General features: G+C 52.9%; 10 protein-coding genes across 10 annotated transcripts; 5 read left to right on the top strand and 5 right to left on the bottom strand.

Moving 5' to 3' along the window:
• Positions 1 to 556: 556 nt before the first annotated feature.
• On the bottom strand, positions 557 to 2,249 carry J4E84_009030 (uncharacterized protein; the record flags this gene model as incomplete). The annotated part of the gene is made up of 2 exons (XM_049391596.1): positions 557 to 1,574; positions 1,624 to 2,249. The coding sequence occupies 2 exons, from the start codon at positions 2,247 to 2,249 to the stop codon at positions 557 to 559; spliced, it is 1,644 nt and encodes a 547-aa protein (XP_049240724.1).
• Positions 2,250 to 2,454: 205 nt separating this feature from the next.
• Positions 2,455 to 3,341, top strand: ATP3 (atp3 gamma subunit of the F1 sector of mitochondrial F1F0 ATP synthase; the record flags this gene model as incomplete). Its single annotated transcript, XM_049391595.1, has 4 exons — positions 2,455 to 2,485; positions 2,545 to 2,996; positions 3,050 to 3,272; positions 3,322 to 3,341. The coding sequence occupies 4 exons, from the start codon at positions 2,455 to 2,457 to the stop codon at positions 3,339 to 3,341; spliced, it is 726 nt and encodes a 241-aa protein (XP_049240723.1).
• Positions 3,342 to 3,966: 625 nt separating this feature from the next.
• J4E84_009028 (uncharacterized protein) lies at positions 3,967 to 5,166 on the bottom strand (the record flags this gene model as incomplete). The annotated part of the gene is made up of 1 exon (XM_049391594.1): positions 3,967 to 5,166. The coding sequence occupies one exon, from the start codon at positions 5,164 to 5,166 to the stop codon at positions 3,967 to 3,969; it is 1,200 nt and encodes a 399-aa protein (XP_049240722.1).
• Positions 5,167 to 7,696: 2,530 nt separating this feature from the next.
• On the top strand, positions 7,697 to 8,354 carry J4E84_009027 (uncharacterized protein; the record flags this gene model as incomplete). Its single annotated transcript, XM_049391593.1, has 2 exons — positions 7,697 to 7,773; positions 7,823 to 8,354. The coding sequence occupies 2 exons, from the start codon at positions 7,697 to 7,699 to the stop codon at positions 8,352 to 8,354; spliced, it is 609 nt and encodes a 202-aa protein (XP_049240721.1).
• A 665-nt stretch (positions 8,355 to 9,019) lies between these two features.
• J4E84_009026 (uncharacterized protein) lies at positions 9,020 to 10,386 on the bottom strand (the record flags this gene model as incomplete). Its single annotated transcript, XM_049391592.1, has 5 exons — positions 9,020 to 9,098; positions 9,158 to 9,425; positions 9,483 to 10,046; positions 10,124 to 10,285; positions 10,344 to 10,386. The coding sequence occupies 5 exons, from the start codon at positions 10,384 to 10,386 to the stop codon at positions 9,020 to 9,022; spliced, it is 1,116 nt and encodes a 371-aa protein (XP_049240720.1).
• Positions 10,387 to 12,412: 2,026 nt separating this feature from the next.
• Positions 12,413 to 15,486, bottom strand: J4E84_009025 (uncharacterized protein; the record flags this gene model as incomplete). Its single annotated transcript, XM_049391591.1, has 5 exons — positions 12,413 to 12,547; positions 12,598 to 13,047; positions 13,098 to 14,942; positions 14,998 to 15,239; positions 15,438 to 15,486. 5 exons carry the CDS (start codon positions 15,484 to 15,486, stop codon positions 12,413 to 12,415), a joined length of 2,721 nt encoding a protein of 906 aa, XP_049240719.1.
• Positions 15,487 to 16,289: 803 nt separating this feature from the next.
• On the top strand, positions 16,290 to 17,359 carry J4E84_009024 (uncharacterized protein; the record flags this gene model as incomplete). Its single annotated transcript, XM_049391590.1, has 3 exons — positions 16,290 to 16,351; positions 16,461 to 17,050; positions 17,100 to 17,359. 3 exons carry the CDS (start codon positions 16,290 to 16,292, stop codon positions 17,357 to 17,359), a joined length of 912 nt encoding a protein of 303 aa, XP_049240718.1.
• Positions 17,360 to 18,559: 1,200 nt separating this feature from the next.
• On the top strand, positions 18,560 to 19,563 carry J4E84_009023 (uncharacterized protein; the record flags this gene model as incomplete). Its single annotated transcript, XM_049391589.1, has 2 exons — positions 18,560 to 18,688; positions 18,784 to 19,563. 2 exons carry the CDS (start codon positions 18,560 to 18,562, stop codon positions 19,561 to 19,563), a joined length of 909 nt encoding a protein of 302 aa, XP_049240717.1.
• Positions 19,564 to 22,588: 3,025 nt separating this feature from the next.
• J4E84_009022 (uncharacterized protein) lies at positions 22,589 to 23,830 on the bottom strand (the record flags this gene model as incomplete). Its single annotated transcript, XM_049391588.1, has 3 exons — positions 22,589 to 23,575; positions 23,634 to 23,738; positions 23,792 to 23,830. 3 exons carry the CDS (start codon positions 23,828 to 23,830, stop codon positions 22,589 to 22,591), a joined length of 1,131 nt encoding a protein of 376 aa, XP_049240716.1.
• A 231-nt stretch (positions 23,831 to 24,061) lies between these two features.
• NUO49 (NADH:ubiquinone oxidoreductase 49kD subunit) lies at positions 24,062 to 25,593 on the top strand (the record flags this gene model as incomplete). Its single annotated transcript, XM_049391587.1, has 2 exons — positions 24,062 to 24,730; positions 24,781 to 25,593. 2 exons carry the CDS (start codon positions 24,062 to 24,064, stop codon positions 25,591 to 25,593), a joined length of 1,482 nt encoding a protein of 493 aa, XP_049240715.1.
• Between the last annotated feature and the right edge of the window lie 1,701 nt (positions 25,594 to 27,294).

The following is a 27,294-nucleotide window of genomic DNA, read 5'->3' as shown; positions in this document are numbered from 1 at the left end:
TACTCTTCCTGCTGCTGCTGCCTCCGACAGCGACGTACGTCTCTTATCGCGCGTCCTCCCCTCAGCGCAATACGAGAAAGACAGCGGGCGCGCGGGCGACCCCGAGCCAACGAGCTGCCCCCAGCGCATTAGCTCCACACCACTAGCCAAAGCGCTACGTGGGCAAGCTTTGCAGCTAGAAAACGATGAAAATGGCACTTGGCAGGTTGGCTGAACTAGCACCGGTCAAGTGCAGTGTGCGTCTCAACCAATTTTATCATCCTGGAGCAGAGCTAGAAGGCGGAGTTTGGAATTGTCGTGTGGTAGTGTTGGTGTATATGTTTTGGCCCTGTCTAGATGTGTGTGGTTTGGCTGGAATGGTAGGGAGCTAGAGGTGTCCCCACATGTTCATGCCTGGATGACGGGTGAGAGGGTTCTGCGGCGTCTTGTTCCGACGAATGAACGTTTGCACATGTGAGAGCTCTTATGCTATCGGAATGAATGTGTGGGAGTTGGCCGGGAAGTTGCTTAAGTGATGTGAATATTCCGGGTATCATTCTAGCTATACATGCATCGACTACCTTGCCTCTACAACCTGCGTCAACAACTGTCCAAACACATTCAACCCCTCATCTGCAGTGAATATACGCTTGGGTATCTCAAACTCTACTTCCGGCTCCTTCTTCAGATCACGGTCGAGTTCGACATCGAGCAGCGCCGTGTAGGAGTGGTCCAAGAAGTCTTCCAGGTTGTACGCTCGCTTCGTGAATTGCTCCGAAATGATCTTTGCCAGCGTCGCAACGTTGGGGTGGTAATGCGACTGTAGTGCCTCTAACTCCCAGACACTGCTGTCAATGGCGTTCGTGAGGAGAGGGTCTAGCTCCTCCATGTCGAACGGGTCGTCCATGCCTTCCTCCTCCAGCTCCTTTTGCAGAGCCGGGTCCCGGATCTCGCGGTGCATCATGAAAGTGCAAGCTGGATGTCTCTTGAACATGTTGTAGACCCAGGGTATTACGACGACGACACCGGCGGGCGGGCCGTGAAGAGCTAATCGCGAGAGACGCTTGATGAAACTGGCGACGAGGTTGGCGGGTAAATGGGAGGAGGACATGAAGGTGTCTAGCAGGCGGAAGAAACGCGATCGGTGTTTGGAGTGGAGGAGTCCTTCGTCGAGGAGGGAGTACAGCTTGAGGTAGAATGACGGGTAGTCGAGGTTCTTCTCTGAAATTAGGTAGTAGATTCCGGACAGTGCTAGCAATGACGTTGCGCCGCCCACATTGTAAGAGTCTGTCAAGAAGTCGGACAAGATTTCAGGCTGCTGAAACCATGGCGCAATCTGGTGAGAGAAATTGTGCAGGATAGACTTGCGCTGCTCCTTGGAGAGACCTGTGCGCATCGTGGCTAACCATGCTGCCTGTGCCTTTTCCTTGTATGCTTGGAGGGACGGTATCGGGCTCTTCCCTTGTACTTGTACGTAGAAGTTCTGGATGTCGGTCTTTGATTTGGGGACTTCGGTGAGTGTGAATAGGAGGGATAGGCTGTTCGCGGCTACAAGTTGGCGCGTCGTGATGTCGAGTTCGCTGTCAAGTACATCCCTGGGTGCGTTAGTGGGAGCCATGAGAGTTAGCATGTGTATATACTTACTTGATGGTCTGGAAGGTCTGGTATCGGATATCGTCGAACTGCTTGAGGTACTTCTCTGCAAATTCCTCGCGGTTCAGATCGTCTAGCGGGAGACAGAGCAGCACCCGGATCAGTCTCGGCAGCGGCCCGTTCTTGATCTTGTAGTCCTTCTGTGACTTTGCCTCCTCCTTGACCAGCCGCAGAACCAGTGTCAGGGCCACAGACTGCTTCGGGGGATGCTCGCTGCCGAGGAAGTCGTCGATCAGAACGTCGGAAAGATCTCGGTAGCGCTCTTTCAGCCACGATACAATGACACCCTCTGCCTCGCTCATGCCCTTGCTCTTCACCATGTCGCCTGTCACGAGTAGTCGTGAGAAGACGCGGCAGAGGGCCACGGCGGCGAGGATTGGACCTTCATTCTCGGCGTCTGGTTGTCTCGCTCGCTGCAACAGAGTTGCAATGTTGTTGTAGTGTTTCCGCGATTCGAGGATTTGTGCTTCGAGCTGTACGATCTCCGACTGTATGTCTTCGCCGTCGTCGCTGGGGGATTTGCGCCGGCTCTTCGATTTGGATTCGCCGCGCTCTGGCTTGCTTGGGTCCCTCTTCCTCTTGACACCAGACATGCTGACCGACTTTTCACCCGGCATGTTTTCCTGCGACTGATTTCTTGGCGTGGAGTTGAATTGCTCGCGGGCGCAAAAAAGTTGGCGATGTCGAAAAGTGAGGGCGGGCCGGGCGAAGTTCGGCTAGCGCATGGGCATCGGCGCTTGGCTCAGAGTTCACGCAGCATCACGAAAAGCTAGCTCTCGACGACGACCAGCACCCCAAACTCCCCACGCCCATCAGACAGCCATGGCCTCACGTCTTGCAAGGAGCGCGGTCGGTGAGTAGCACCTGCCCGATGATTCTGCGATGCCATTGACCCCGTGCTCACCCCAACAGGCGCCGCCCGTCTCCGCCCATCGCTCCCTCTCCGCGCCCTGCCCTCCATCGCCGTCCAGGCCCGCTACAACTCCAACCTGCCCCAGGAGGACCCCAAGAAGAAGGCCCAGACCGTCCTCGACTCGATACCCGTCCCCGGCAACAGCCCCCTCACCAAGGCCGCCGTCCTCTCCGCCGGCGCCGGTCTCAGTGTCGCCGCTATCAGCAACGAGCTCTACGTCGTCAACGAGGAGTCGATTGTCGCCCTCTCGCTCCTGACCATCTTCTGGGCCGTTGCCAAGTACGCCGGACCTGCCTGGGGAGAGTATGCGCAACAGCAGGCCGACAAGATCTCCGGCATCTTGAACGCTGCCCGCCAGGACCACACCACCGCTGTTAAGCAGCGCATCGAGAGCGTCCAGGATCTCGGCGGTGTCATTGACATCACCAAGACCCTCTTCGAGGTTTCCAAGGTGCGACGCGACGGCAGAGGACATGCAAGGACCACACACTGACAACCCCACAGGAGACCGCCCAGCTCGAGGCCCAGGCTTTCGAGCTTGAGCAGAAGACCGCCATCGCCGCCGAGGCCAAGTCCGTCCTCGACTCGTGGGTCCGCTACGAGGGCCAGGTCAAGCAGAGGCAGCAGAAGGAGCTCGCCGAGTCCATCATCGCCAAGATTGAGAAGGAGCTCGAGAACCCCAAGACCCTCAAGCAGATCCTTGATCAGAGCGTCACTGACATTGAGAGTATGTGGCATTGCATTTCAAACGTGCGGCATGAGCTAACAAGCAACAGGGATCGTCCAGAAGGCATAAGCGTCCTATAGCATCCACCAGTCAAGTCAATCAATGTTATATAAATCTGTGCAATAGTCAGGCTCGTTCAATATAGAGTACCTCAGGCTGGGAAAAGGCCGAAATCGATTTCGTTCTGTCTCCTGAATACGAGTGTCTTTTCTGTCGCATCTTTCAGTTCGGTCTCAGACAAGGCGGGGCCATTGATCATCTGGAAACCCCTTTCTCACGTTTAGCATCGCCATAGTACCGAAGATTCTAACATGCACTAGGCAGTCAGATGCGAGAGACGCTATACGAGCTTCATTGGGTATTGGACAAGACGAATTGACAAAGGAAACAGGTTTATTACCCCGCGAAGTTTACGAACCCACCACCTTCCCATTTCGTGACGACACCCAACCCAACAACATTCCTCTCCGCTTCCTCAACCCGTGCTGCCATCACTGCAAGTTCTGTCGATGACAACGAATGGCTTGCACCAAAGCGGCCAATGCTTCCGATACAGATCCGAGAAGTTGGGATGCGCCTCGATGTTGGCAGAAGAACTCGACACCACCATCAGCCCAGTGACGATACACGAAGTACTGCGTGGAGCTCACTTTCGCATCCGCGTAGAGACGTATGTAAGCGTCGACGCCGCTATCTATAAAATCAATCTTTGCGCTCTCTTGGCCCGTTGTGTTTTCACCCTTTGGGAAGCGGTGATGGTCTTTTTCGCGGTCCTCCACTTCTTCTTAACATCTGCATAGCGATCTTCGCCTTGCCAGTCTCCCACAACCCTGTTCGTCGTACCAATCTGCGCATCAAAATGCTCCAAGCCGGGTGCTAGCTCAAGCACCTCTTGGTATTGCTCCGGATCCCAATACGGCTTTCCAGAGGGTAAGGGGTCCATGGGAAAGTGATAGTAACCACCCATGTCAGATATGGTCAAGCTCCTTAAACTTCCATGAAGACTCTGTAACATGAAGCGTAGATATCTCGTTAGGGTCTCATTGTCTTCGTACGCGAAGTCAAGGGTATGGAGAGATTTGATCGAAGCTAGAAATCTTGCCATGATAGACATAGTGTCAACGCTAGCGTTAAGCCAGTTTCCACCGCTGTATGGGCGATATTGTCTCTTGATCATGAAGTTCGTCGTACTGATGTGAAATCTGAGGTATTTGATATTGATGGCGCGGTTGGTGAGGGAGGCGATGAATTGAGGCGACGTGCCGTTGGGGAGATCTAAGCGTTCCAGGCGTTCCCAGGACGTTGCGCGCGCCCACAAGTTGCAGTTTTGCTCTGTAAACGCAAAATCGCCCTGCCTCAAGGCCAACTCCAAGAGCGCAGGGAACTGATCGCCAGGCTCGAATTCGAAATGGAACATGCTATACTTGACGTATTCCCAATTTTCGAATTGCGCACGCTGGACAGAGCCATCAACGTCGATAGTAGTGAGACGCAGAACTTGGAGACTAGCTGGCACAGTGTTTTTGATATATTCAAGTTCACTCAGGGAGTGTCCGGTCTGCTCAGGTACGGTTGCGTAAACTTCCGCATCGAAAGTGTGAAGCTGGGGAGACGAAAGCAGACGGTGGTCTAGAGGATGGAACCTGCGATTCTTCAAAATCCAGTGCAAATGCGCCGAGGGATGCAGTTCGGAGAACAAGTTGAGCAGGGCTGGCGGAAGTTCGCAGTTCACACGCCAGGTAAGATCTTGTAAGTTACTGACGCTCCTTAGGACAGTGTCCAGCACGGGTAAAATCTCGAGCCTGAACTTGTCCTCATCCTTGAAAGGACCTATCTTGAGATGCCTGACATATTCTCCAGTTTTCCCATTTCTGTCCCTGAGCCTCTCTAGCATCGGCGATGACAGGGTCGGCCCAAGGAGGGTGCGATCATGGATAGTAAATTTGCGGAAGAATAAGTATTGAGACTCATTGCGACATGCTTTAGAGACGAGACGAAATTTGAAGAAGGCTTCCCGGTCAGTGTCGTGAACCTGACAGGTGTGATCAGAAGAGGGAAACGATGTGAAGCAATCGTTCGAGTACACACGTCTTCTAGTACAATGAGAAGTATCGCCAACGGCATGCGTAGTAGGTGACAGATAGGTTTTGCAGCCATCTTGCCTGGTGGTCGCTTCGTGCGGCGGAGAGGGGACATTGTGGTGGAGAGGGAGCAAGGAGGGAAGACAGACTGCCGCCTGCCTTTCTTCCATGTTGGTCATGGATATATGAAGCTATCAAACCAACAGGGCGCAGCAGCGTATTCATCCGTTCCTATACTCAGATTAGGCAGTAATGAACCTCTCTGAGCACGTAAAGGTCAGACCGCATCTTGCGAGGCTGAGCGAGCTACATGCCGCGGTTGCCTTCCACCCGCAGCTGATCTGTATGTGCTTGCGTTCTCGACCTGCAAAGCAATATGAAACGCATATCTGATGGAACTACAGCAAATCTTGCTTGATTCCTCCTAAACTTTATAAACAACCTGCTTGCTTCGATGTTGTTGCAGTGATGTCGTAGGGCGGGAACGTTCGGGCGCAGTCCCGTTTCCAACACCAGGCGAATGATGATTGGGCGGCCACGAACACCCTAGCCGACTATCCATTCTGCTGCGCTTCCTGTCACAACAACCCTTTTCCATCACTGCCACCCATCAGACAGGGTCATTGTTTCTGCCTATCTGTTTCCGGCTGTATTACTATGATTATTTCACTATACGGCAGTGATATATGTGACAGGAGTAGCGCGTATCCGACAATGAAAGTGGCGTTAGTGACCGAACGAGGCTGTCCCCAGGCAGCCAGATGTCGAGCAATTCCCCTGCAAGTACTCAAAGTGACTGGCCGTTCAAAGAACGGGTCTCTACTCTGATAATCTGCCCAATTATAAGATAAGCGATCTCGAAGGAACCACAGTTGTACACTACCACTGTAACCGTTGCCCAGTCTCCATCATCGGCTCTATACGACCCGACAAACCGGCCACTGTCCTTCCAATCATACGTCTAACGTCAGATCTAGTAGCCATGCCAAATTGTCTCGGCGCCTGGAAAGCGTTGGATCGTCAGCGCAAGCTGGCTCAAATCATGGCGAATCCTCAACACTCTGCCCCTTATTATCGAGGCCCTTCGCCAGCAGTTACTTACCAGAAGAATGGACTGGTGCAGATGGATCCCACTCCAGAGCATTTGCTGTCCAAGTAAGTACTATCTCCAAGGCTACGTCAGACGCTAATGTACTAGGACCCAACACAACGCGTCGACGAATCTCCTCTTGTTACCTGCGGAGATTCGTAACATGATATTTCAGGAAGTTCTAGGCGGCTTCCAGATATCAATGAACGTCCCCGGACTTGATATTTGGCAAAATAGTGGTGATGACTACAAGCCTGGAGAACTGCGAAAGCTCGCGTTTGTGCTGCCATACGTATGCCGCCAGATCTATACAGAGACCGCTGTCTTACCTTACGCACTCAACACGTTCGTCGTGAGCTGCCGTTCCAAACGCGATGCCTTTGCAGGAAGCCGCAACCAAGCCCAGCTAGAAGGCATACAAACTATCCAAGTTAATAACCCCTTCCTTTTTGATTCGGTCAACGGAACGGGGTTTGGCGGCTGCTCACGGTACGCACGAGGATGTAGTTGCCCGTTTGACTGGAAATCCTACCGTTCTCATTCCCCACAACCGTTAGCTATGCCGTTCACGCTCCTCTTCCCGAACTTGCGGCGAATTTGGATTGAAGTTGACGTCACTGAAACTGGTTCCGACGTCAATTTCGTCAAGTTGTTGGCGCAACATGCTGGCTTCAATGATTGGAAGGATTATGTGACGATGCGGGAGCGTGGTGTCCTTGAGGTCGTCGAGGTCGTTGACCCTATCGAGATCGATGAACAATAGCTAGCTCCTGATTCGGGTTCAGCAGAACGCGTCTAGCAAGATGCTTCTAACCGTACTAGCCTGAGCTTGGATTTTTCAACATCGGTTAAAGGGTTGTGAAAGCATTCGATTCGAGAAAGCTTTGGTATAGTAGGTGAGCTCGCACTAGAATCAAAGATGTCATCAATCTCGTTTTGACAGGGTATCTAGTGCGCATTCGTAATCAAGGTATTCATTCAAAGTGCGACATAACAATAATCATCCAGCTCGTATAGTCTGCCAAACAAGATAATACATTCACTGACCTTGTGTCGTACCAATTTCGAGAATGCACGAAGAGAGAATCGCTACTAGAAGCTCTTGATCGTATCGTGAGCTGGTAGCACAGTGAATGAGACTTTCCATTCACAGATGCGTATGGCTCTTGACTATCTGCGCTAGTCGCGGTCTGACCAGTCGCGTGCTTATCGCAGCAAACCCTTTCCACCTCTGACTTACAACTACCGCGATCATGGATCCGAAGTTGAGCATTCGTCCCGATGATGCCCTACCGAATCCAGGGAATACTCCCGAATATCTGCTCCCTCGGTAAGGAACAGAGCAACCAATGTAGCAGAATTTAATTGACGAAACAAAGTACACAATCCAACGCGCGTACACGTCTTCTCGCACTGCCTGCAGAGATTCGCGAGAAGATCTACAAGTTCACCCTCGTTAACAACAAGGAAGTCACCGTCTACACGGGAAGCGCCAAGTTCGACCGCGGACTAGCCCCCTACGCCCTCGCCTTACTAAGGACTTGTCGACAAATCTACATTGAATCGCGTCTGGTATTCTACTCCGGAAACAATTTCAACTTTCCCTACGTAACCCTCGTGCACTACTACTGGGCCGTGAACCGCAAGCTCTCGCGCGAACAGTTGGAAACTATCCAGAGCGTCGTCTTCGACCAGGCACGGCTTTACAGCTGGACCGGAACACAGTGCGATTTTCCTTGGATGGTGGGTATGAAGACCTTTCCGAAATTAAAGAAGGCTGTGTTGCGGGGTCTGAGTCCAAAGCAAATGTCAGAGCGTGATGCTGTGGTGGGAGGGAGCGCCACTTGGGTGGAACAACTCAAGATCCAGAAGGGTATCAAGCTTGAGGTCATCATCGAAGATCATTCGTAGCCTGGGTAGCTAGCGAATTAGTCAGGTTATCGATATCTAGAATGAGGGATGCGATGAGGTTTCGATGATGGAGATGGGTTGGTGGGATCGATAGCATGTAGTCATTGGGTAGGATTCCGGCGATGTTTTACATTGCTGGTCTAGCCCAGGCAACGCACCTGTTCTCAGCATTTCGTACCTCACAGAAGCTATAGCACAAGCCAACAGTCAATGAGCACAGTTGGTCATCTTACGGCAAGTCAAGAACAAATGCTAGATTGAGGGGTATGTAACACCAAGACTCGCATGCTCCGACAGCAGCAGCAAAGATCAACACCATACAGTACCGTGCGCAAACCAGATACATGCCCCAAACATACAGGAAGAAGGTTGACACACACACACACAAGGGAAAAGCGACTGCCAGATACAAATGCCCGCAAGACATAAGAAGACCATAAGGGGAGAAATTGTCGAATCGGGTCAAAGGGAGCCCAGAGCTCCAAGTAATGCATGCTTTCGCTGCTATGCTATGCTGAACTGAACAATCGGTTGTCGTTTTGGAAGATGTAAAAGGTGGTGGTTTTGGTGGTTGGGTATACGGGAAAGGGGGTTCGTCGTGAGGAAGGTCGTGACAAGAAGGAGGGTATCGATGGAAAAGAAGTGGGCGAGGCGAGCGGCCAAGGCTATGGCCACCAGTTCATCCTCTTGTAGCTCTCAATGACCTCTTCGACCTTTTCTTTGGTGATCTTCTCTACGTTGTATCTGGTGGTTTGTTAGATATCGCTGGCTTAATCTTCTATGTGAATAGTGGTGTGACTTACTTGAAGCCTGTCTCCTTCTCGAACAGACTCCCGTCCATGCTCAGATCCGCATCTTTCAGCAGCTCCTTCTCCATGTACGGTGTCAGCGGTGTCGATTGGCTGATACCGGCTTTTTGTTGCAGTTCTGCCCAGGGGTCTAGCGTCTCGTCGTTGACTTCGTCGACGACATGGTCGAGGTTCAATCGTGCAAAGGCTGAGATGAGTGTGCCGTGGAAGCCGGTTTCGATGTTGAAGATCTTACCCATGAGCTGGGCAGTGTCTTTTTGGGCTAAACGTCATGTCAGTACTGCAGTAGATAGGATGACGTGGTGTGGAGAGGCCTTACAGTGATTCGCATGATCCACAATGTTGAAGGTGGGTGCCGGTCTGCGTCCTGGGGGCCCCTTCATGTACCACTCGACGCCATGCCACAGCGCTCTCGTAGAATCCTCAATGTGCACCAGGTTCGTCTTCAGGTCTTCTTTCCACAGGAAGCGCATCTCCTTTCCTTTGCTCTGGTATACCCTCGCCATGCAAAGCGCCGTGCTCAGGTATTTGCTCGTGTACGGCCCGTAGACGTGTGCCATCCTCATCACTATCAGGTTCAAGCCTTCGATCTTGGCCAGGTCCTCCTCAGCCTTGAGTTTCCATTTCGCGAGATTCGACCAGGGTTTCGGCTTGTCCGACTCTTTGCTCGGTGCGCTGTCGGGCTTGTAGACCATGCCGGTGCTGACTTCGAGGAAGCATTTGACCTTGCGTTTCGCGGCTTCGCGGCCAATGGCCATGGACAGGCCGTAGGAGCGGAGCTCGTAGACCTTCTCGTCTTGGGCGAAGCGGGTCTCGCCGCCGCAGTTGAAGACATAGTCGAATTCGGCGCCGCCTTCACGGTCGAATATTCGCGGGAGGGATTCTGTAGGGTTCGAATTAGCCTCGAACGTCTTGTTGTAGACATCCCTTGGACCCAGAGACATGGTCAGGGGTACGCACTCTCCTGCGCCGCATCCGCCTGTATGAACCGCTCTCTTGAGCACGCCTCCTTGAATTCAGGTGCAAGCCATGCCAGCTCCGGGAGATGTTTGTCGACGATGCGAATCTGCGAGGCGAGGTTGTTGTCGTGGATGTACTTGGTGAGGTGTCGCCCGGTGTAGCCTAATGCACATGGTCAGCCCTCGTGGCATGCTTGGGTTGTGCCCAGCGCGAGCCTTACCCAACCCTCCTATTATCAGCACCGAAGGCTTTTCTGAAGCCATTTCTGGGGTCGCGTATGTTCGTGATCTGCGTCTCCTGTGCGCGCAAGAAGAGATCGCTAGGGGATTCTGAAGGGCGCAGTGGGCGGATGGTGTCTGCTAAGGCCAAAGTCGGGGGTGGAGATTTGAGCGGTGCGGATCGCGCTCAGACCGTCTTTGCGAGGAACCAACTGGCGAGGGACAATATCACGGCTGCTATAGGCGAAGCGTCTTGCTGCGATCGTCTGTCTTGCTCACGTTGGAAGAAAGATAACACGCGGCGTTCGTGATCGCGGGCGTCGAGCTGGAACGAGAGGGACTAACCACGAAGAGAGATACTCCAAGTAGGATACCGCGGCACCACAACGATGTCATATAACTCAGGCCCAATATGCGCGACTCATTGACCCGCAGGAGGGGGGCAGTCAGGCCGATATTTAAATGTGCACACCCAAGCCCGGCGATAATTCTCTTCGCAAGAGGCCACGCCCATCACTGAGGCTCAAAAACCAACTATGGCCGCCAGTAGCAGTCATGGTCGGGCACTTGTGGCTGATCCAATGCACACCATAGTGGTCCGCTCCGCAAGCAAGTCGACCGAGATTATGTGGGCTTCGTATGTAGCGAGCCCGCGACAATTGTATTGAAGGCGCCCGCCGCCACCCGCCACGTTATGCAACTTGGGCACGAGCACACAATGCGATCCGCTCCACCGTATCCCCTCATATTCACAGCATGACGTTTGCTGTTCCTATCTCCTGGATACATAGCGGTTGTCGCGGGAGATGTACAAGAAGCGGGCGGTGAACGACGGCGCGCTCCCGCAGTGCTGGACCTTGTCTCGAGCTTCAATACTTTGGGCGCATGACAGCCCGACAGTGGGGGTGAACTCAGGGGGAGTTCACACCAACAGAGCTATCTGGCAATCCCTGGCTGACGTAGCCATCATCCTTGGGCGTTCTCCGACGTTGTGTACAATGTGTAAGCCACACTCGCCATCCTTCAACGAGCGATTACCGAATAAAAAGCAAACAAGTGCGGAGCCGCGAGGTCTGTCGCTAAATCGCCTTCCCCTTTACAGACACGATGCTGGGGTTGTCCTTCTAGCTTAACGTCTAGCCTGCATAAAACCCTCGCTTCGTAACAAGTTCAGATGACTTCTGCTAGGCTAGGCAACGTGACAAGAAATTCGGCTCGTAGCATTGCCGATATGTATTCAATATTATGGTCATTGAGTCAAGTAAGGACTCGTAGCGGCCGATTTGAAGAGCAAGAATGCCGTCAGATGTTGCTGTGATTCCGCGGCATGGTGACTACTCATCAGCCCAACGCCCTCGTCGGCGACTTAACATTAATTGTCAAGCCAAGGGACGGCGCCTCCAACATACACAGTTCGTACCGGCGTTGTGTCATGCAACTCCGGGCTCCGAGGCTTGTCGGCGCCGGGTGCCGTAGCACACGGCGTGCAAATCTAGGGATCTCTTCGATCTGTACCTCCTATCAATAAAAGTAACGCAGGTACCCAGGCCGTATCATTGGCTGCGACGCACTTTCTTACACCGCTCTATGCCACCCATCGTGATTGTGCGACCCAGCCGACATGTAGTTTGCATCCAGAGCAGGCTGTGTGACGGTGCATTCAAAGACAGGCATGCATGCACAACCTCGGAGTCGAACAGCAGTTCATGCATAGAACGTCACTAAGGATGGTGATCGTCCCGCACTTGCATATGCATCAGTAATCCTTTTCAGCTGAGTCTCTATTTGATATATTGCTGTAGATGACTGGCTAGATCGCAGAGCTACTATGAATATCTTAAAGCTATGCAGTGGACTCCCTGAAGTAAAATGAGATCGCAAAGTCATGTCGCATGCTCGCCGAACCGTACCACCCATGCCCTTTCATACGGAAATAGTACTAAATGCCATCGTGCTTTTCTTCGCCGCATGTCGCCCAGTCAGTCTCACCCTATGATGCTGTGTGCACCCGATGCAAATCTAAGAAGATGTCCGAAGACAAGGAAACCCCGCCTTGCATGTATGCTTTGCTCTAAAACTCCCAGGTCTCGTCGACTGACTTGATGGCCCAGTCGAACTTCTCGCGGAGTGTCTTGGAAAAGAACTTCTCAATGGGTACGTCGAACTTCTTGGAGAAGACCACAGTGAGACGAGGGTCGATGTAGTTCTAGTTGCGGTTAGTCAAAGATGATGCAAGATGGGCGTGGAGTGACTTACGATTTTGGACGTGCCAAGGGCAACCTCCTTGTTGCCCTCCTTGTCCTCCATCTGGATCTTCATGTTCTCAATGCGCTGGTTAAGCTTGTCGATGTTACCCTCAAGCTTGTCGACTGTTGGACCCTTGCCCTCAGCTTCGACCTTGCCAGTCTTGTTCTCCTTCTTGTACTTGGCGGCCAGCTCATTTACCTTCTCCATACGCTCCTCGAGCTCCTTGGGCTTCATCTCCTTCTCGCCGTCGGCCTTGAGCTTCTCGTTCTCCTTCTCGAACTTCTTGGTGATCTTTTGTCGCATCTCTTCGATCTCTGCCTCCTGGTGCTGTTTGACCCACTCCATGTCGAGGTCTTCGGGTCGCTCAAAGTACTCAGCACCCTTCTTCTTCTTGATCTTCGGGTCCACGTCGATCATCATCATCTTGGTCCTCCAAACCTGATAACGAAGACCATTAATCTGACAGAAGTTAGCATAGTAAAACAGTAAAATGTGCGACGACAACATACCCTCTCGTTCATCTTCTCGATGGAGGTTGCGTGACTCGCAGCGACAGTACGCTTGTGGTTACATAAGATGGCAACTTCACGATTGGCATCGTTGTAAGCCTTCACCTTCTCCTGGACTGTACCAGTAGCCTTCATCTCCTTGAGCAGCCGAGCCATTGTGTACGAGGCGTTGTAGGTACGGAATACCTTTGCGGTGAGACCAGGCATGTAGCTTGTCAGATGCTTGTTGAGACCCGACGTGGTCAGCCGATCGAAGATGTCATCGCCTGTCGTCTTGGGCTCCTTCTTGAACAGCTTCAGGTTCTTGAAGACTTGCGGATCAACCTTGACTTCGTCGTAGAACCGAATACTGTCTTTACCCAAGAAGTCAAAGATGACAGTCTCCGGCGGCTTCAGAGTGATATGCTGAAACTTGAGCGAGCAGCAACCGACGGTATCAGCCTCATCCTCTCCCTTCTCGTTACCAGCACGGAGGGCGAACTGATCAATGAGGTAGATGGCGGTAGCACGTTGACGATCAGCCATCATCTTGGAATTGAGATCTTTGCGGTAGTCTTTGCGGATGCGGTCGATGTGCTTCTTGAGTTCTCGCGCCTTCTCGAACTTCTTGAAATCGCTCTGGCCCTTGATGTCGGAGTTGGCAGCGAGCATGACGTACTTGTAAGCACTGTTGATGTTTTCTTGCCACATAGCCAGCCATGTGCCTTCGTGATCGTGCTTGACCGCCTTCCATTTGTGACCCGCGGGTGGCTCAGGGACTTTAGCATTCTCGCCAATGTTGATGGTGATTTGCTCGGGCATGACGCGCTCCTTTACACGACCGGTCTTGGGATGCTCACCACGACCACGGAAAAGACCGGGGGGTTCAACGCGGAAGTTGCCGACCTTTTGCTTGCGACCGTCCCACAGGCAGTACATGTACTGAGCCTCAGCAGCCTCCTTCTCAGCCTTGAGCACTTTCTTCTCGGCTTGCGAGAGAGCCTTCTTCTTAGCGCGCTCCGCGTCGAACCATTCGAAGATGGGCTTGAAGTCGCACTTCTCAAACTTCTTGATCTTGACTGTGTTCCCATCTTTGTCCTTGCCGTGCCCAGTCTTATCCAGAACCTTAGTAAAGTCCCCGAAGAAGTTTTTGTTGAAGGTAGGGTTCTCGACGTTGTGGGTGGAGTTCAGCATGCTTCCGTAGAAAGTAGCTACCTCCTCGGCGTCCTTGTGCAGGGTAACAGGTACACCATCGTACACCAGTTTGACGTGTTTGGGAAGCGGCTCGTACTCGGGAGGAAAGACAACACCGGCGTGTTCCAGCGTGTCCCACTTCTTGGTGCCATCACTCTTGCCTGGGTCCTCCCACCAGCGGTACTCTTCCTCCTCGTTCTCAGCCTCCTCGTCCTGCTCCGTCTCCTCTTTCTTGACTTTGCCCTTGCCCTTCTTGACAGGCGCGGCGGCGGCAGGCTTCGCTTTGGTGGCTTTCTTCGGGGCGGCCTTTTTGGCGAGCGGCGCGTCAGAATCGGACTCTTCCTTCTTGACTCCGTTTGTCTTCTTGGCCGGCGCCTTCTTCTTCGCAAGAGGAATGTCGTCGTCGCTGTCGCTTTCTACCTTTTGCTTGCGCTTCGGGGCAGCCTTCTCCTTGCTGCGCATGGCCTTGGCCTCCTTTGCAGCGGCCTTCTCGATAGACTCCTTCTTCTTAGTGAGCTTCGTGGCGAGAGGCACGTCGGAGTCGGCAGACTCTCCGATTTGTTCGGCGCTTGCTTTGGGGAGCACCCTGGCCTTGAGAGGCACATCGCTGAGTTCTGAATCGGAGTCGTCCTGGGTGGGTTTTGCCTGCTGTGAGGTTCGCCGCCGCTTGCTCTGCTGGAAAGTTAGTCCAGCTTAACGCGCGTGAATTTCATCAAGGGCGACCTACCAAAGGCTTGTCGTCATCCTCGGAGCTACTGGCGTCCTTGTACGATTTGCTGTTTGTGACGCTGCTGCGCGACTTGCGCTTTCCGTTGGCGCCGTTGGTCTCGGGCGCATCGATATCCATCTTGTCGTCGTCGGCGACTGGACCCATACGGATTGAGATGCCGGGCTCGACGTGACCGTTGGAAGGGACTTGGGCGTCCATTTTTCTGTCTTCTTCTTTGGTGATCTGTTCGTTGGACTTTGCTGTTGGAAAAGTTTCGTTAGCCATTTTGCGTCTTTAGTGGAGGCGCACTGGTTGCGCTACGTTGGGTAAGGTAGCGAGGGAGGAGGTTGGTAATAGTTGGGAGGTGAGAGGGTGGAATTTGACAAGGGCGATCGGGGCGCGTGAGAGGGAGATAGCCGTGGCGCGTGGAGATAGCGCAGACTGCCGGACGCACTCACCTTGGTTCTTTCCTCTCACAAGAGGAGTGTCGTCGTCTGAAGAGGACATGATGGAAGAGGCAGGCGCGCGCCGGGATTGCGGATAATAAAAAACAGGACGGGCGTGCTCAGCGAGATCTGGCGCAGATCGAGGAAACCTAGTGGGAACGAAAGAGCGGAGCCCGTGGAAGGGTGAGAGTTGTGGAGAGACGCGCGCCACTTGCGGGCAAACACGTCGTGCGATTGAGGCGATGTTGAAGTTTGAGGCAGCAGGGACGAAGGGAATAGACGAGGGCGGACAGAGGATGCTGAGTTAAGTGAAGCGCAGCCAGGGAGCCATTGCCCAGCTGTGCTTCACTAAGTCCACCAGCGCACGGGCGTTCGGCCTTTGCAGCAGATGCGTAACCTCACCATCGATCGATGCACTAGGACGCTGCAAATCGGCTACCAGAGCACACAGCCATTGTGCAAGCTGCTTGCTTTTCCTACAATACGGAACATGCGGAACGGTGCGTCAAGGCTTTGGTGGGTGTCTAGTTGGTGCCTGCCACCTGTTCCTCCATTGTTCGTGCCTATGTCCTCCTAATGTTGTCACGACGATGTCGTCTTTGGGGCCATTTTCAGACTCCTCGGACTTCAGCATGGTTCAAAGACACACTCTACACTGCACGCAGACTGCCACGAGCGCGGTGCCGCCGGTGAGAGGCTCCGCATCCGGTGTCCTCTGCTGGAATCTCTCACGTGACACTTGGCGTGTTAGCGCGGAAAGCAATTCAGTGTCCCGACTGCCCGATGAGAGCTTCCGCTCAGCAAAGACAGCAGTGAAGCACCACCACCGGCTGTCGCCATCTCCACTCATCTCAATCCGTAGCCATGATGCTGTCACGAGCTGCGCGCCCGGCCTTCAAGGCGGGCATGGCCGCCGCCGCCGCCCGGTACGCTCCCACCTCCGCCCGCAGCTTTTCTCGCGCTCTGCGACCCCCCATTGCCGGAGCCATTGCATCGCCCGCTGCATCGAGTGCTGACTGGAACTTGTGTATCTAGGCCCGCAACCCTCTCCGTCTCCAACGCTGCCGGCTATGCCACCCTCCGTGAAATCGAGGGCCGCCTCAAGTCGATTCGCAACATCGAGAAGATCACCAAGACCATGAAGGTCGTCGCCTCCACCAAGCTCACCCGTGCCCAGAAGGCCATGACCGAGTCCCGCAAGTACGGCCAGACGTCCAACACCGTTTTCGAGAGCGCCGAGACCAAGCCCATCGAGAGTGAGGGCAAGAAGAACCTCGTCATCGTCTGCAGCTCCGACAAGGGCCTCTGCGGTGGTATCCACTCGGGAATGTCGAGGAAGGTCAGGGCTATGCTCCAACAGAATTCCGACATTGAGTTGGCTGTCATTGGCGAGAAGTGCAAGGCGCAACTTGGTCGTTCCAACGGAAAGAACATGGTCCTGTCCTTCGCCGGTGCCGGAAAGGACGTTCCTACCTTTGCCGACTCCCTGCACATTGCCGACCAGATCTCCATGCTGCCCACCGAATACGCTTCCATCAAGATCGTCTACAACAAGTTCATCAACGCTTCGAGTTACGAGGCCACCATCCAGGAGGCCTACTCTGAGGAGGCTATTGCCCAGTCTGGTACGTCACACCTCCAAGTAGCAAAATTCTTGTCTGACAATCTATCTAGCCAACTTCTCTGCTTTCGAGATTGAGGATGAGGTTCTCCCCAACCTCCGCGAGTACGCTCTTGCCAACTCGCTCTTCTGGGCGCTGGCTGAGGGTCACGCTTGCGAGCAGTCTGCGCGTCAAAACGCCATGGACAATGCTTCCAAGAACGCTGGAGACATGATCAACAAGTTCCAGATTCTCTACAACCGAACGCGTCAAGCCGTCATTACTGGCGAACTTGTCGAGATTATTACCGGTGCGGCTGCTTCCGAAGGTTAAGCGCTCCAGGAGCTTTAGACTTGATATCCCAATGATCTGGTTCCATCTCCCTCATGGGCTGTGTAGAATAACCATCTGTTCATAGCTCTTTTGTACCAGCCAGTTCGTGGAAAACATTCATGGTTGAATCTCGTGCCTTGTGTCATGTCTGCTTCTCGACCGCATCTACGCTGCGGCCTACGTCACATCTGGGCAGCACCGTGCAGATCTAGGTACTGTCATGCTCATCACGTGTGTCATTTCTCCTGCTGCACCATTGTCGTCGCAGGAATGCAGGCTAAGATCACCAGCCACCTCAAGGAGCGCCCCGGCATCCTCCGTCCTCGCTACAACCTCCACGCCAGATCGGAAACGGTCGCTTGGGTAAACACCACGCAGATGTGTGCTGCAGTGCAGCGCGATCGACCTCGGATCTAGATCAATCATCTGCAAGTTGGCGTGTGTGTGATATATCTCATCATGGTCCAACAGCAAATTGGCAAAGCTAATGTCCGGCTTCCAATGCCGACCTGTCCCTCAGCTGTAGGTCATGAGTCGCAGACAACGGCAGAGGAAAAAATCGCCGGCAGACGACTACACCACTACTCAGTGAGGCAGCAACTATGCACACCAACTGCCATGAGACTGCAAATCAAGCAGTCTGCACGAGGGTTCCTCAAACCTTATGCGTGCTTCAACCCCAATGACGGCAAGTGTTTGCGTACCTGACCACCTTCGGCGCGCTAAGGGTAGGGATAGCTGGTTTATGAAACGTAACCTGCATTCGAAACGGACTCGCCCCTCTTACCACACCCTCACCCGCAGAAATAGTACGTCAGGCCTAGTCAGGCACGGTCAGGCCCTTGAGGCATCATATAATATGGCCCATTATGGGCGTTCGGCTTTGCTTTTGATTCTCCACTGAGCGCTGGTAGCTGCATCGCTTTCAACCGTTCACGCCGTTTTCTGACCAGCATTGAGAAGAGGAAAGCGCACCCTGCATCATTGCCTTTACTGCTTACATCGCTACCAATTCAATAAACCCTGAAGCCGGCTTCACTTTTTCATTCTTTGAGGCTACGCTTCTCTCTTTTCTTTCCGGCTGTATCCGGTCTGCTTCACGCCCGAGCTCACATTCGCAACTACAATTCAATCGCTGCTTGCTCTTCAATCAAGTTCGACCCACATTCACCGACCCACAACTTCGAACGACTGAGCGATATGCTGGCGCAGGCTGGAACCTACATGTTGAAAGCGAAAATGCAGGCTCTCAAGGATCTGTATGCTAGTCGACACTACACACAATGCGCAAGTTTTGGGGAGCGTTTACTGGGCGATAACAATGACAAGGTATGTAAAAGTAACACTACGCCGCGCACCGTCCAGAAATTGAAAGTCGCTATGGCAAGCGCAATACACGAGAAGCAAGAGCTAACGAATAACAGATCCATCCCATCCATTCCGCTTATCTGAACTTCTACATTGCACTCTCTCACGACACACTGGCAAGGGAAGCTACCCTCAAAAATCGCTACAAGGAACTGAACGCGGCGGAAAAGTACTACAATGAGACCATCGTCGCTCTTACACCACCTTCGCCATCTTCCACTGCGCCGATGGAGGATGACGACCAGCCTCTGACACCAGACTCTGCGACCATCCCAGACGAACAGACTTGGTTCCGGCGGTCATCCAGAGTCAGGTCCTTTGACTCAACAAGCAGCTACCGCAGCTCGACCTCAAGCACAGATTCCTATGCCTTCGACCTGGAGGTAGACCCAGATCTTGCGCTGAGGAACTTCCGCTTTCCATCCCCACCCGGCAAAAACGTGGAATGGGACTCGTGTGCCGACCCTAGACCCTTGTCCCGCCACATCAAGAACGACAGCATCCTATCACCTCTATCCACAGAGCATGTGCGATCGAAACCAGGGGTCCAGCTGCCGAGTGGCACCCCCGCCTTTGTCCGCATGGTAGAGGGCCATCTTACTAGTGTGCGGACCCTAAAAGAGACGACCGGTGTCCGTGGTGTGCGTTTCGCATTCCCGACTCCTTCGCCATCCCCCACCAAGTCGCAGTTCAAAGATCCTCGCAGCAGCTGCATGCTGACAGACGAGGAACGGGAGAAGCTGCAACAGAAGAGGAAGAATATGACATGGCGCCCACGCTTCAACCCTGAAAGCGTGCAGAAGCTGTGTAGCGATGCGCTGGCAGAGCTCTCATAGCTGTCAGCATGTCCTCTTGTGGAAACCTCCCAGCTCTCGTCGCAACGATTCAACGCGAATGAGCAACGACTACGCCCATGTATTCTCGCAACTTCTATACGACTTTCTTTGATGTTTATCTAGCAAGGTGTCCCAGGTGGACAAACTCTCATATACCCCGGTTCGGTGCTTGTCAGTTGACTCTTTGTAGAGCTATGATTTTTGTATAAATACGTGTCAGTTCCGAATGTCTAGTTGTACCAATAGAAAGCAAGCTTGTTATATTCTCTAGTCTAGATGATGTATAGTGTTACTCAACCGCGTTGTGCTTGCAATTCAGCACCAGTACGTTCATCAAAACAATCTCCACTGATGTTTACACGCATCGACGTCCATGCGCAAGACATCATTCAGTTGCCGACCTCACCAACCCGTTTCCAACATTCTCGATAAAGCCGCCAACATCTCAGATGCCTGGCGACGGCGTTCGACTTCCCGCTCAGCTGATTCCACGTTCGTTGGCACATGGTCTCCACCCCTCACCCCTTGAGTTACCAGGGTTGTTTGACTCTGCTCATTCAAGACCGATCTCAGTGCTGCTTGCTTCTGTGTATCTAAGGAAATAAGAATTTCAAACTTAAGCGTCGGAAGCCCTCCATATTTATTGTGCTCATCCTCTGTCTCTGGGTGCATGTGCGATGGCGATGGATGCTTCCAGACGTTGACTTGGTTTCCATTGCAATTGGGTGCATCTGCCTTACTCGACGACGGTATCTCAGAGGCTAGCTTTGGGTCCCCAGAAATTGAATCAATTACTGTAGTTGATGTCGGATCGTACTTCGCAAGGCCTGAAGAGTCAGACTCATTGGAAGTTGCATCGGCAGCATCCGCACTGTACACATGCTTGGTCGGACGACCTATAGAGGCGCTTCCACTTTCGGTGATTCGGGAAATCGTAGTCGATTGGGAAGTACTTTGGATATTGGAAGGCTTAGAAAGGCATGCACTGGCCTCGTGCTGCGGTATATCTGCAACGGACGCTACGGTTTTGCGCTTGAGCGAAGGCTGCTGTCGTATTTGCGAATCGCCGCGTGACTGAATCTGCACTCAAACTCAGAACAAGACTCGAGTCGCTCACATGGAGGCTTACTTACGTCGTCCAATGCTTTTGTTGGTTTTGTAAGTACCGTTTGGGAGCGCGTTGTGAATTGACTCTCCAGGACGGACATGATTGGCATGTTGCCCACGGAAGAGGCTATCGATGGATCGCTTGCTTCTTCAATCTCAATAATTGCGGCTGTCTCGTTGTGTTTGCTTGTTGTCCCAGTGGTTCTTCGACACGTCCCAAGATTTGATGCATCGATGGTGTCTCGAATATTAAGAAGAACGCCATGATTCGCTGAAGATATATATAAGTGGAGTAGTCTTCGATGTCTATCAAGCGATTCGAAGGTCGCATTAATCTTTCCTTGACGTGTGATGGGTGTCCAGTTGATGCCGAACATCTTTCTTGGTTGAAGGAGGTGCGCTGCTTGACATGCGACCCCAGATATGGCTATCAGCAGAGGGAGGACATGATGATTTTCCAACTTCCAATCCGGAAGACGATAGACAATGTTGAGCAAAAGATGAATGTTTGATACCTCGACCTGATAGTGATAGCCGCCATTCAGGAGCTCATGTTGTAACCTTCGAAGACTTGAGGCAGATGAGCTGACATAAACCAAGAGCTGACTGACGCTGGCAGCACACCCAACCACTTCCATAGTTGTAGAAGACTTCAGTGGCGTTGGCTCAATATGAAAATAGAAGGGTGATGTTGAACGATGGCGAGCTTTTCATTTTGGTGGGATGGCATATACATGCGACTGTGGCAGTTCGGACCGGTCAAGTTCAACGCTCGCCACCTGGACTGGCCGCGAATCGCTGTCAGCCTGGCCTACTGTCCCGCATGGCGCGGTCACATTGGACGGGGTACTATTCCAGTACCTAGGTAGAACATAGGCCTGAGCACTGCAAGCATTTTTACTCCCAAGAGATCACATGGGCAGGCTTTGTGCTCATGCACACCAAAATCTTGTCTCATGCGCGGAAGCCTGTCGCGCATGGTACCTGGGTACTAGAACAGCGCTGTTCTTTGATCCGACAACAGTATCAACGCATCCAATATGGTAACAGTCATGCCAGATACTGGGCTTCGGCAACTCCCACGAGTCTTCTGCATCCAGTGCAAATGTTTAGACGGCCCATGCTTACCAGTACTGTCAGTGGCTAGTGTGTAGGAAGAACCTTTGCTATGTGAGCGAGGCAGTGCAGTGGAAAGGCTAAGCGAGACAACGCATCAGTGGCAATCGGCTTTCTGGTGCTTGATTAGGACGTACATCCAGACAAGGCAGAGACTGACATGATGATCCCTCTTATGCTGTCGATGATTGGATCGATATAAAAACGTCGTACCGTTGAGTAGCATGGTTACTGGATGCCGATGCATTTTCCAGCCTTTTGATCTGCCCTACACCAGACCTGAGTAGCACTGACACCATACTCGGAGATCCAGGAGAACCAAGAACTAGGTATAGCCAAAAACGACTGAATTTAGGGTACCCAAGATGGACGGAATCTCATGTACCCCAGTTTTGTGCCTGTCAATTTGGTTCTTGTAAAACGTCTGTCTGTATCAGCAGAAACCGTTCTTTGCGTCTTCAGACTGTACTTTAACCTTGCTACGGCACCGGCGTTAATACCAACGCAAACGCCTCCCTCTGGGGAGCAGGATGTTTTCAAAACTCACTGCATGCGCTTCTAATTGAAGAGACCAAGTCATGCACATGAAACCAGCTCTCTTCAGTGCGAATCGCGAATTGAACGTATGACATAGTCATTTGTTATGCCTTTCGACAATCACTCAAAGGCACAATGCCAATGGTCTAACCCATGCAAAAGAAGTCGCTCCATGATATCGTAGACTTTTCGAAACCCGCCACCATTATGCCCTAGAACGCCATTGCAATGCAAACCCACCCACTCTCTCTTTCCACAAATCTCCCTACTTTTGCATCTCATCCAAGCCCCTCTTAATTCTCTGACACTTGATCTTGAGTAGCTTGACACTCTCCAAGAACAGCTCGTCGCTTTCCCACTGGCCAGTGCTTTCTACTTTGAAGATGAAGTGGTCTCGTATCCGACCCAGTTTCACCTTGTCTTTGAATTCGGGATGTCTTAAGCATTCTCTGCTAACGGTGTCGTTCATGGCGTTCTCGACTACGGCTTTGGGCTCGCCTTCCTTGCCTTCCAGCTCGGCGTGTTTCTGAGCATCCTCGGAAGTGACCTTGTCGAGCTTGATGACGCCCCGGGGGAAGCAGCGCGCGAATTTCTTTGCGTCGGCGCCGATGATGGGTTTCGTGATGTCGATGGTAGGCATAAGGCGGTACGACGCCGTTGCGACGGGCGAGAACTTGGCGTGGTCTTGTCCGATACCCTTGATAGCGTGCATGCTGAGACAAATGCTCTGCCCTGGCCTCATCTTTGCGATCAGGATATCCGGGTTTGTAGACCGAATCTCTTTCCCTTCGCTTTGCGCAAACTTCTCCTCTTGACGGCCGTGGGGTTGGAAGACGATATCTTTAGCGTAGACATTGTGGCCGACGTAGAGCTTATCGGGATCGGTCTCTCCAGCTACTGCTCGTTGCAGACCGCCCTCCTGCCATGTGCATTCCACGTCTAGTCGCAGCGCAATGGTGTTATAGTCTGAGGGTGTTCCGGAGCCTTCGTCGTCGTCTGTGGGCTTCTTGTACCACTTCAGCCAGCGAAGACCCTCGCGGTCGCCGCAGAGGGGGATGAGGCCCAGGCGGTGGGCGAGCACTTCGTCTTGGATGATGGATGTGTTTTGGTAGATGAAGACGTCTTCTATGGCGAGCGTAGGGATTTCGGAGAGGAGAATGCGGCGGAAGGCGTTTGCGACTGAGGTGTCGATACCAGTGAGGGAGAACTCGGCATTGTTGGGGACAAATTTGTGGAAAGTGACGTTGAAGTTCTGAACCTTTGGTTAGTACGCAGTCCTGTATTTTTGACGTGAATCTAGTCGCGCATACCTCCTTGAAGTATTCCAAGTCCCATTCGTGGTTCTCGCCCGGCCAGTGTCCTGGGAAGTCGGTGGACTGCTGGTTGGTGACTGTCTCTGGACCAACTCCAAGCGTCTAATTGTAACATTAGCGGAAGATCAACCCCATATTCCAAGTCGCGTAAGTACCTTGCGCTTGATCTGCTCCTGTGCACTCGGCGTCGACATGGTTGCGGTATTGGGGTCAAGTTTGGTGTTTTCGGAGGGGAGCACTTTCCATGTTCACAAAAAGTTCGAGGAAGGCGCCGGCACGCCAAGACCCACGCAGCCAATGGCGGTAGACTCAATCTGGTAGCATCATCGATATGAGGAAAGCTCCCCTCCAACGCCACGCCCTCACTCTCCACTCTACACGCCCATTGAGGCCCTATACTCGACGTAGGGAGAGATACCACCACCATGCCCGTCTCCTTTGCGCGTCTGGCCGGCCCCGCGGCGAAGCGAGCGTGCCTCAACGCCTCCCGACCCCAGCTCCGATCGGCAATCCCTTCACGGCCCATTGCACGCTGCCTGTCGACTACATTCCCCCGCCGATACGCTGAAGTCGAGGAGAGCCAGCGGACACGATTGGTCCCGACCGATTCCAACTTCGGCGGCGTTGCACCGGCCGAGACGGCCCAGGAAACCCGAGCGGAGGAGGACGAACATGTAGACACCAGGAAGATCCGGCATTACACTGTCAACTTCGGGCCCCAGCATCCCGCTGCCCACGGTGTGTTGCGCTTGATTCTGGAGCTGAACGGAGAGGAAATTGTGCGCGCCGACCCGCACGTTGGCCTGCTGCACAGAGGCACAGAGAAGCTCATCGAGTACCGGACATACCTCCAGGCCCTGCCATACTTTGACCGACTCGATTATGTCTCCATGATGACCAACGAGCAGTGCTTCTCGCTGGCTGTCGAGAAGCTGCTGAACATCGATATCCCAATCCGCGCCAAGTACATCCGTACCCTGTTCGGTGAAATCACCCGCATTCTGAACCATCTCATGTCGGTCTTGTCCCACGCTATGGATGTCGGTGCTCTGACGCCCTTCTTGTGGGGTTTCGAGGAGCGTGAGAAGCTCATGGTGAGTTGTGCGTGGCAAAAGTATAGATTGCACATGCTGATTACGTCCAGGAATTCTACGAACGTGTTTCCGGTGCCCGTCTTCACGCAGCCTACGTCCGCCCCGGTGGTGTGTCTCAGGATCTCCCCCTCGGTCTTCTCGACGATATCTACCAATGGGCTACCCAATTCGGTGACCGCATCGACGAGACTGAGGAGATGTTGACAGACAACCGTATCTGGATTGGCCGCACAAAGGGCGTTGGTGTTGTCTCAGCTGCCGACGCCATCAACTACTCTTTCTCCGGTGTCATGCTCCGAGGATCCGGTGTTCCCTGGGACGTCCGAAAGTCGCAGCCATACGACGCCTACGACAGGGTTGACTTCGATGTCCCAGTCGGTGTCAATGGTGACTGCTACGACCGTTACCTCTGCCGCATGGAGGAGTTCCGTCAGTCTCTCCGCATCATCCACCAGTGCTTGAACGACATGCCAGCCGGCCCCGTCAAGGTTGAAGACTACAAGATCGCGCCCCCACCACGCGCTGCCATGAAGGAGAACATGGAGGCTCTCATCCACCACTTCTTGCTCTTCAGCAAGGGTTACACCGTCCCACCTGGCGAGACCTACAGTGCTATTGAGGCGCCCAAGGGAGAGATGGGTGTCTTCTTGGTCTCAGATGGTAGCGAGAGGCCATACAGGTGTAAGATTAGGGCACCTGGATTCGCACACTTGGCCTGCATGGACCAGATTTCAAGAGGTCACTTGCTTGCCGATGCTGTGGCCATTATCGGAACAATGGATTTGGTGTTTGGTAAGTCCTATCTCCAAGAAGTGCATATGAGGCATTTACTAACTTCCTCTGCAGGTGAAGTTGATCGGTAAGAAGTAGAAGAAACAAATAGAAAGGCGGCAGCATTTTGCTTCGATTTGCACAGCATGGTTTTTTGTCGCGTTCCATAAAGGATACAGAGGCGATGGGTGACACTCGTATGGTCGACGAGGCCAATCACGAAGACGAACTGGTCTTCGGTGTGTTGGCTCAGCAGCGGCGGTAGCGGGTTAGGTGGTTGTAAATACTGTACCTACGTGTTTCTTGAAAGTCAATTGACATTTGCATGTTCACTTCGTCTCTTTCTATATGCGCATCCTGGAATGATATGCAGGAGTTCGCGTTCGTTGGCTCTTCGATTCTTTCTCTTCGTCATTCTATCGCAACATGAAGGCGTCACATTATGGTATGGCCATCAGCATAGTAGTGTCTGAGATGTTTATGGGCATAGGACCATTTCAGGAAAGCACTAACCATGCCATAAGACTATCATACCACAGGCATGCATGAGAACAATTCGTGAATTATGTTACGACTAGATAAATTTACACCAAGGTATGGAAGGGGACATGGAAGTAAGACCGGCTCAGTTATAATATACATTATCCTCACCCATGCCCTCTCACAAGAACATGCCCGCAGCGGAGCCGAGCGCCATGATGCCGAATACCGCCAACCCAGCCTTCGAAAACGCGCCGTGTGTAGCGCCTACCGCACTGGCAGCGCCCGTCGAGTCCGCATTCGAAGAGCTAGCACTCGCGCTCGCATCGCCACTTGAGCTCGCAGTCGCGCCTCCGCTCTCGCTCATCGTCCCCGCCGATGAGGATTGCGCCATAGAACCACTGCTACTAGCTGTATCCAGGTCCGTCGAATTCTTGCTAATCTCGTCGAACGGTGGAGTGCAAATGACAACATCGACCCTCTTGCTCAGACACTCTCCCAGCTCCAAGAAGCTCTGTTCGTCGCTAGCCGAGCACATTGCCGTGCAAGGAAACGGGCTGCCCATTGCCGTGCTGTCATTGCCAGAACAACACGCGTACATGTCCCAGAAAGCGTGGTCGTTGAAGTCCGCGTCGTTGCTGATGACGCATCCGCCATCGCGGCCGGACGGTCGACCGAGAGGGTAATTGGAAGGCTGCGCGGGTGTATCGGGTATGGCAGAGTTGGAGGCGCATCCTACTGCAGGGCCGTAGCTGAAGATGGACGGGAACTCTGTGGGTTTGGTGAAAGGGCTCGGCGACGCATTTGTGTAGGTTGTGTAGACGTAGTTGTAGGTCGTCGTCGGTGTTGTGGTAATTGTAGATGTCATCTTGAACAGTTGTTGCTGCATGTAGCGTGATGCGAATGAGAAAGTTGGCAGGTGGTAAGTGACGAGTAGCTAGCTAGGTCGAAAGAGAGGCTGAAGGAGGTTGAGCACCAGCACAAAAGCAAACAAGATAAACTTCAGCTAGGAACGAGCGCACGAGCTGACGCGTCTGAACAAAAGAGCTATACCGTATCACAGGTGGAAGGAAGCGGTGTCTCGAACGTAGGGGCCAAACGATACGAGGTGTGACGATGTATACGAGCTTAGGACAGGCCAAATCTAGAAGGTGACCATAGGCTTGCTTAGTCTCCCAGAATAGCAGGTAAGCGAGATCGTCGACAATTTGGGGAGAAGGCACGTTTGGAAAGACGAAATGCGGAAGGCGAATCTAGGCGTCTATCTAATAGCGTTCGCTGCACAGCAAACAATCAACTGGAGTGAAGGAAAG

The sequence above is a fragment of the Alternaria hordeiaustralica genome (assembly GCF_023758085.1).
Source record: "Alternaria hordeiaustralica strain BMP 2776 chromosome Unknown scaffold_25, whole genome shotgun sequence".
NCBI lineage: Eukaryota > Fungi > Ascomycota > Dothideomycetes > Pleosporales > Pleosporaceae > Alternaria > Alternaria hordeiaustralica.
Note: the sequence above shows the minus strand (reverse complement) of the source record. Positions and strands in the feature narration are given on the sequence as shown.